At 47.6% G+C, this 8,940-nt stretch overlaps 1 protein-coding gene across 1 annotated transcript; it reads left to right on the top strand.

Annotated features, from left to right (window-relative positions):
• The first annotated feature begins 2,412 nt into the window (after positions 1-2,412).
• Plk2 (polo like kinase 2) lies at positions 2,413-7,905 on the top strand. The gene is made up of 14 exons (XM_051172367.1): positions 2,413-2,793; positions 3,372-3,479; positions 3,625-3,741; positions 3,929-4,058; positions 4,312-4,399; positions 4,857-4,952; positions 5,057-5,255; positions 5,345-5,492; positions 5,815-5,912; positions 6,153-6,282; positions 6,517-6,757; positions 6,871-7,000; positions 7,244-7,354; positions 7,493-7,905. Exons 1-14 carry the CDS (start codon positions 2,533-2,535, stop codon positions 7,682-7,684), a joined length of 2,049 nt encoding a protein of 682 aa, XP_051028324.1. The 5' UTR covers positions 2,413-2,532; the 3' UTR covers positions 7,685-7,905.
• The last annotated feature ends 1,035 nt before the right edge of the window (positions 7,906-8,940 follow it).

The raw sequence follows: 8,940 nt of genomic DNA, 5'->3' as shown, positions 1-8,940 counted from the left end.
CTAAAGTACACTCAGGGAAAATATGTAATAGTGCATGACACAAAATTGAAATTTAAAAATGTCTTAAAATGTCTGTTCAGTCTTTTAATCACAAGTCACACACACACACACACACACACACAATTAGTGCAAATCTCTCTCTAGGAAAGTTGGGTGGTCTTCGCTCACCAGCAGACTCACTCAATTGCTTTGCACGGGCTCAGGAGCAAAGGTCACACCTAAGTTTATGAATAAATCAGGGCGTTGTGTAATTCTGCACCTCCACTTTCAGCCCCACCCCCCTCTTATTTGAACCTGGGATAATCTTAGGTTAAAGTCTACTGCCCCTTGTGGAAAACATGCCTGGGCTTGCAGTGCGCTAAAGCCCTGACAGGGGACCTAAGGAGCGACTTGTCTGCTGTGCTCGGCAATGCCACAGAAGCTTCCTTTGTGCACTGTTGGGGGTGCAGGGGGTGAGGCGAATGCCTTTGCAGCTGTTGATACTAGACTTACCAAAGGTTGAGAGTGGTTTCGAGGAAAGCCCAACTTACACTTGCTAATCTGGAATTCTAAGTGTCCATGGCTCCTATGCCAAACTACTTACATGTTGTGTTAGCTGAGTCAAAAGCATTGGGCATGTAGTTGACTTAACACAATTTGGTGGTTCGGTGAAAAACGTATTCATAATAGCTACTTAGATTGTCTAGGACCCAGTTTCTTCACCTGTAAAATGGGGAAAGTGTAGACTATATTACGTTACTTCAAAATATGTCCACAGGAAACTAGAATATGTCACCCTAAATATACCCCAGAGTCAGGATGATATTGAGCTGAATTAAGAAGCGCTGAAAACGGCAGTGCTCTTTTGTAAGGAAAAAAAAATATTTATTAAAAGCATAGGAAACCACTGCCTTGAAAAAACAAACCAACCAACAAACAAAAGAAATCTCAATTCCTAAGAACGTTTCCTGCACCAGACAAAAAGAATGACTCTAAGTAACAATCTTTTCAGTGAAAAAAAAAAAATCAACAAACCTCACCCCTATTTACTCCCTTATTCTGACCGCCTTCATTTCTGATTGTCTTTTTCTTGTTTGGCTTAAGGCAGCATTCAAACCTCAAATCTTGGAGGGTGCTCATTTCTCTGTGCATCTTCCATAGATATGGAAGCGAATAAAACTGGTGTTTCAGCGGTTAATTTGCCCTGCTTGAGGAACCTCGGCTATAATTTAGGAAGGTAGAAGGAAAATTATTTCCCTCCCCAAATACAGCACTATTTTAAGATATAGGCATTTTCAAACAGCTAGCAGATTTAATTTAGTACTTCAAACTGTCGAACAGTACTCTATAAGCACGGGCACCATTGCCATTGGAACAAGAAAAAAAAAAAAGGTTAAGCTTCGTTGTTGTTAGAACTGAACAGTAAAACGCGAGTTTGTTGACAGGCACACTTAAGCTCTGCACCCCACAGGGGAACCTTGAATTGACTCAATGCGTACGAGGGTGATGACATCGCTTAGTGAGCCATTTGATCCACGCACTTTGAATCACCCACTTGGAACAAGAAGTCAGCGATATCATAATGAGCAACGAGGCACATTTTGAGCGCTACTGTCAAAGCCCAATATTATTGCTAACCAAGGCCCCCTCAGACCGTTAATCGCTTTCCTGAACAATTCCATAGGGTGGCGCTCTTGCCTTCCGATGGAAGGACTTGTTGCGTACCAAACCTTCTCTGGGCATCGAGCCCTCTCTCCAAGGTTAAGGGTCTGACCTCTGACAAAGGGGGTCACTTATTGGGCAGTGGCAAGACGAGGCAGGGGGCTCAGATGCTATCACACTACCATAGGTCTCCCAGATCTGCGACCGGGATTGTGCTTCGTTCCGCAGCGGCTCTGACTCAGCCCTGGGCCCGGGTCCGCGGACCCAGCTACTCAGCTGCCCGGTCCACCGAGCCATGGACTGGAGCGAAGGAACCCCGCGGTGGCGGCGTTAGCCCCCAAGCGCTCCGGCTCGCCGGGTGCCATTCTGCGTAGCTCCCTGGATGACACCGAAGTCCGGTCGCGCGGCGGTCACCCAACCCTGCCATCCCCGGGTGGCCTTTTCGTATCCCCGCCGGAGCCAGGAACACGACAGGGCGTCCGCCGCTGGGTTTCTGTTTCCCTTGTCCAAGGTCAGGACTTGCGAAGAACCAGGGGCTGGGGGTGGGGGTGGGGGTGGGGGTGGGGGCGGGGGGTGCTTCGCGCACAGCCACCTCCAGGCCAGGTCGAAGCCCGTGGAACCCACGAGGCCACCCGACACCTTTTCACCGCGCGCTCTTCAGGGCTGGAGGGTGGAGCGTTCGCTGTGACGTCACGAGACTCCGCCCAACCCACCGGGAGAGTGTTTAAAGCTTCGTGGCTCGCTCTCGCTCGCACTGGCAGAGCGGGGTGAGCGGGGCGTCGGACTAGCAGGTCAGTGGAGGGACTGGGACTCGAAGGCTAGGGCTAGCCCGGACGCGTGTCCGCGCCTCGGAGGTGGCAGCAGGCAGTGTCGTTGGGTGGCGAGGCCACGATGGAACTCCTACGGACTATTACCTACCAGCCGGCCGGCGGCAGCAAGATGTGCGAACAGGCGCTGGGCAAAGCTTGCGGCAGCGACTCTAAGAAGAAGCGACCGCAGCAGCCCTCTGAAGACGGGCAGCCCCAGGCCCAGGTGACCGCGGCGGCCACGCACCACCATCACCACCACTCTCACTCGGGACCCGAGATCTCGCGGATTATCGTCGACCCCACGACGGGGAAGCGCTACTGCCGGGGCAAAGTGCTGGGCAAGGTGAGGAACGGCGGGGCGGGCGTCCGACTGCGGGGCGGGAGGGCGAGCTGCCCGGGCAAAGCAAGCCACCTGGAGACCTAGCGCCCACACTTCTGGCTCCTTCAGCTGTCTGGTCTCCCGCGCGACATGGGTCCCTAATCTGCCCTCCTGGGCTTCTGCGCGCTGACAGCCACAGGGGATTGGCTTTGTATCCTCAGCCTAGGTTTTCCTCCCGAGTCTGTAGAGTCTGTAAAGGAGGACTAAAAGCATTCTGCCTTAGTTTCAGCTCTCACCACTTGATCCCTTGGGGAAACTCGCCTGTCAAATTTCTTCCGAGGCTAATTCCCACTGTGTCCCCCTTCCATTGACATCTCTTCATTTGTAAAAGGGAGGTGAGAAAACTGGACTGGTTTCCAGGAATGCGTTTACCTCCCTTCCTGAAGGACCATTTTGCAAAGCAGATTGCATCCCTCTGCCCACCCTCTCTCTGTTCTCCAGATTTTTGCTTTTTCTTTCCATGTATGTATTCATGTATTTTAAACATTGGCCCTCCATTTTCTTGTCACGCTCAATCCCATGCCGGCTTTGTTTCCTCTCAGGGTGGCTTTGCAAAGTGTTACGAAATGACAGATCTCACAAACAACAAAGTCTACGCTGCAAAAATCATTCCTCACAGCAGAGTAGCTAAACCTCATCAAAGGGAAAAGGTGTGTATGACTGTTGAGTAAAGTATTTTCTTTGTGTGCCGGGATGGCCCTACCCTATTAGAAAAATGTCTTCTGTGTGTGTAAGCACTACCTTTCCAGAGATGACGAGAGGCTAATAAACCCTTATCTTGCCTTCTCCCCGTAGATCGACAAAGAAATAGAACTGCACAGAATCCTGCACCATAAGCACGTGGTACAGTTTTACCACTACTTTGAAGACAAAGAAAACATTTACATCCTCCTGGAATACTGCAGCAGGAGGGTGAGTGCTGGCCCTGGGTCAGTGCGCTCATGCAAAGAAAGCTACTGCGCTGTTTGGCTTACCCATTTTACCTGGGGTTTTGGCTGTGACAGTAAACTGTTAACCTGCATCACTAGTCCAGCGAAGGGAAGCCTGATTTGGGTAACTTTGTTTAACAAAATTTTCCTTTTCCTCCTCCTCTTTCCAGTCCATGGCTCATATCTTGAAAGCAAGGAAGGTGTTGACAGAGCCAGAAGTCCGGTACTACCTCAGGCAGATTGTGTCGGGACTCAAGTACCTTCATGAACAAGAAATCTTGCACAGAGATCTCAAGCTAGGTAAGCCTCCCGCTGCAGGAGCTGGGGGAGGGGCAGGAGAGAGGCAGGGGTGGGGGGTGGAGGGGTGGAGGGCTGGGGGGTTGGGGGGTGGAGGGCTAGGGGGGTGGGGGGGGGGGGGGGGTGAGGTTCCCATCTCTTTGCTCTTTCTACCTCCCACTGTTCTGAACTGGGATCTAGCCTTTTGAATGGGAGACTTCAGTGGAGGAACATCTTTCCAAGGGAGTCCACATTACGTTTTGTGTTTATCTTCTAGGAAACTTTTTCATCAATGAAGCCATGGAACTGAAGGTTGGAGACTTCGGTTTGGCAGCCAGACTGGAACCCTTGGAGCACAGAAGGAGGTGAGTGTCATGTCCTACCTGCCTCTTGTGTGGACACCAAATACACTTTTATTGTTATATTAGTCCACAGTAAGTTATTTCACACTAAAATCTGTAAACCACAGCAGTGTTGCTGAAAGGAAACCAATGTCCACTATGATACAGAGTAACTTACACCTCTAAATGGATTATTAAGGCAATGAATAAAAAAATATTTAAATCTGCCTGAAATATATAAACCCATCTGCTCTCAGTTGGTTAAAAACACTTGGTCATATGAGCAGAGAAAATTGTACACACATTTAAAAAAATTACCAAAAGACAGTCAAATAGAAGCACTGAAAAATGCTCAAATAGAAATTTAGCCCAGAATTTCAAGGTTTTGTTTCCCATTGAGTCATTCCCCCAGAGAAATAAGTTCAGTTAATGCATTAATAAATAGTTCCTAATGCGATCTTCCTATATTCTGTCTCTTTAGAACAATATGTGGTACCCCAAATTATCTCTCCCCTGAAGTCCTCAACAAACAAGGACACGGCTGTGAATCGGACATCTGGGCCTTAGGTTGCGTCATGTAAGTAAACGCACCAGAATGTCTGAAAGGCGAACGTGACTCAGTTGTCATGCTCAGCAAGTTCCTTTTTGACCATTTCTGAAGGCGTGTTTCTGTGTGCGCAGGTACACGATGCTGCTAGGAAGGCCCCCGTTCGAAACTACAAATCTGAAAGAGACGTACCGGTGCATAAGGGAAGCGAGGTATACGATGCCATCTTCATTACTGGCCCCGGCTAAGCACTTGATAGCTAGCATGCTGTCCAAAAACCCAGAGGACCGCCCCAGTTTGGATGACATCATTCGGCACGACTTCTTTCTGCAGGTCAGTGCACCCTTTGACCTCTCTCTAGAATTGCATGTCACTGCCCCGATGGCTGGATCGGTTTCTGAAGGTCTCTTCCGGTTCCACAGGGCTTCACTCCAGACCGACTCTCCTCCAGCTGTTGCCACACAGTTCCAGACTTCCACTTATCAAGCCCAGCCAAGAACTTCTTTAAGAAAGCCGCTGCTGCTCTTTTTGGTGGCAAAAAAGACAAAGCAAGATATAACGACACACACAGTAAGTTTTCAGACCCCACTCCCCTTTCTGTATCCGAGATTCCCCTTAAATGTGATGAGTGACCTGAGACTATATTTAGCATGATTTTGCCATTATATTTGTATACTGTTGACCTTTGACACTAATAGCAGACTATACAACTAGAGCTGATTGATAGCTTCTGTTTCCTAAACACCGAAGCATGCTGCCTGCCTGCGTGGTTGCAGCTGATGGCAAGGACGGAAAGCTTTGGCTTTGGGTGCCCAGAAGATGTGGGACTAGCTGCCTTCCGACCCTTTGTTGGGATGGATTAACACACACAATTCTTTTCCTTCATTTACAGACAAAGTGTCTAAAGAAGATGAAGACATTTACAAGCTTAGGCATGATTTGAAGAAGACGTCGATAACCCAGCAACCTAGCAAACACAGAACAGATGAGGTACGTTGGGGAGGAATATTTTAGCTCATTCTCATTCTTGAGTAATCAGCATCTTGATGCTTATTGGGGCCGAAGCAATGCTTCCAAGTCAGAAGCCTCAGTAGCTGTCTCTGGCTTATGGCCATGGCTTTTTGATAAGCTTTTTTCAGTGATTATCATAATCTCATTTTAATCTGACATTTCAAGTATAAATAGACTTAGCTCTTTGACTCATTGCACGGCTCTCCTCGCCCTCTCAAGGAGCTCCAGCCGCCTGCCACTACAGTCGCCAGATCTGGAACCTCCGCAGTGGAAAACAAACAGCAGATTGGGGATGCGATTCGGATGATAGTCAGAGGGACGCTTGGCAGCTGCAGCAGTAGCAGTGAGTGTAAGTGCTTGAAACCATCTTTTAGACAAACTACAAGGCTAGTGCTGTATACTAAGTGACCAGAGTCAATTTTGTAATCCAATTTAACATAGAAACAAAATTATAGAATCTTGGGAAAGACATTGAGTAACCTTGATTTCTCTGTCTTTCAAATTAGTGGAGGGAAACAACATTTCCAGATCCTGGGGTTTAATTGTAAACAATGTTGTCATTTCCATTTCTGTGACTTTGCAGGCCTGGAAGATAGTACCATGGGAAGTGTTGCAGACACAGTGGCAAGAGTCCTCAGAGGATGTCTAGAAAACATGCCGGAAGCTGACTGTATTCCCAAAGAGCAGCTGAGCACGTCCTTTCAGTGGGTCACCAAATGGGTCGATTACTCCAACAAGTACGGCTTTGGGTACCAGCTCTCAGACCACACTGTTGGAGTCCTTTTCAACAATGGCGCTCACATGAGCCTCCTCCCAGACAAGAAGTAAGTGTGCCTGACTGCTGCCGCCTGCCAGTTCTCTGCTGTTGCACCAACGGAATCTGGAACCGGCGACGAGCTGCTTCTAACCTTTCTCTTCTCTCCTTCCTGATTTTTAGAACTGTTCACTATTATGCGGAACTTGGCCAGTGCTCTGTTTTCTCAGCAACAGATGCCCCCGAGCAGTTTATCAGTCAAGTGACTGTGCTGAAGTACTTTTCTCATTACATGGAAGAGAACCTCATGGATGTAAGTACCACGGCTTCAGAGCACAGAGAGTTGAAGCACTCTGGGCCCCAGGGAGACTCAGCGTCACTTTGCAGTTTGTGTAGTTCAGCTTCCCATGTCCGATCTCACACTCAGTGAGTTAGTCCCCGTGTGGCAGAGTCAGGCACCCGGAGGATGTTCTGAGCCTTGAGTCTGAGAGGCTTCAGGGATTGTGCACACTGTCCAGTTTCCTAGGCAGTAACCCTCTCTCCTGATTTCTTCCAGGGTGGCGACCTCCCTAGTGTAACTGATATTCGAAGACCTCGGCTCTACCTCCTTCAGTGGTTGAAATCCGACAAAGCCTTGATGATGCTCTTCAATGACGGCACATTTCAGGTACCTGAGCCTTTTATGGGAGGACATGTTCAGGTCCCAAGCACTTCAGGCTTCTACCTAGCTGCTTTGATTTTTGTCAGAGCCTTTATTACTTCCTGAGTATTCAGTGAGTTCTAACGTCTGTGCTTATTTTCAAAGGTCAATTTCTACCATGACCATACAAAAATCATCATCTGCAACCAAAATGAAGAATACCTCCTCACGTACATCAATGAAGACAGGATATCTACCACGTTCAGACTGACGACTCTGTTGATGTCCGGCTGTTCATTAGAATTAAAGAACCGAATGGAGTACGCCCTGAACATGCTCTTACAGAGGTGTAACTGAGAAGCCTTGTGGGTGGACCCTACAGGACTCCTTTTCCACTGTGAGCTCAACAGAGAAGCCGGTGGAGGAAGACAGAGCACGCTGGAGAAGACGGACAGGCGGTGGTACGAATACAATCCCTCTGTGGCCTGCTGGACTGCTGGAACCAGCCCAGCTCAAGGTGTACAGTTGACTTTGGACAATCCAAGTGCAGGGCAGAGTGCAGTTTTCCTTGAGATACCTGTCGTTCAAAGGTTTATCGGACCATTTTGCAGAAAGATGCATTGACTCTTAAGTTCTCTCTGTTGAGAGTGTTTTCAGCTGGAGGACTTGGAACTGTGAATATACTCCCTGCAGGGGACGGAGAAGGGAGGGTGCTCCCTTGTTGTTGAAAGGCTACAATCAGAGCAGCTTTTGGCTGCTTAACTGTGAACTATGGCCATATATAATTTTTGGTTTTGTTTGTTTTGTTTTGTTTTTTGTTATTTTTGAATACACTTGTGGCTGGAAAAGTGCATTCCTTGTTAATAAACTTTTTATTTATTACAGCCCCAAGAGCATATTTATTATCAAGAAGTTCTTTTTTTTATGTTGTCCATTTTGAACTCTTGGCAATAAAGAGTATGAAATAAAACAATGGTCTCCTGTCTTTACTCTGACAGCACCACAGTGTCACAGCCTTTGAGCGCGAGCTCCTGACACTCCAGCATGACAGCAAATGCACAGGCAAACTAAAAAGCTCTTTACTTCTCCTAGGGGCACTTTCTAAGAAATCAGTCTGTAATATCATAGCTGTAATCATGGACTTCTTGAGTGGATCTAACTTGAGTATAAGAGGGCTATCACTTTTTATACCCCAGCCCCCAAACCCTGGACTCCTGCTAAATGCCAAACCACTTTGTTTCTTGAGTAGTTCTTCAAAAGTCATTTAACTTAGAAGCAGAAAACAGAGCGATCCTGTGCAAACAGACCAGTCATTACTAAGTGAGTAGGTACAGGAGGTTAACCTTAATATGGGCAAAACTATGTGTTACAAAGCATGCATCACTTAAATGCATTACTCAGCTTTAACCTGCCTAAAACACTTCCAGTGCCTCTGGCAGTGCCACTTTATAACCCAGCAGTAGGAAATGCTTTGTCAATAACTCACTATTTTCCTTCTGCTGCGTGGAGGTCGAGTAGAGATATGTGAACCAAACTTTGATTTGGGCCCATCTTTGAAATTAGTAAATTATTGATGAGGCAAATCTGACAAGACTTTTCTTTCGGTGAAAGGT

Source organism: Acomys russatus, chromosome 30, assembly GCF_903995435.1.
Source record: "Acomys russatus chromosome 30, mAcoRus1.1, whole genome shotgun sequence".
Lineage (NCBI taxonomy): Eukaryota > Metazoa > Chordata > Mammalia > Rodentia > Muridae > Acomys > Acomys russatus.
Note: the sequence above shows the minus strand (reverse complement) of the source record. Positions and strands in the feature narration are given on the sequence as shown.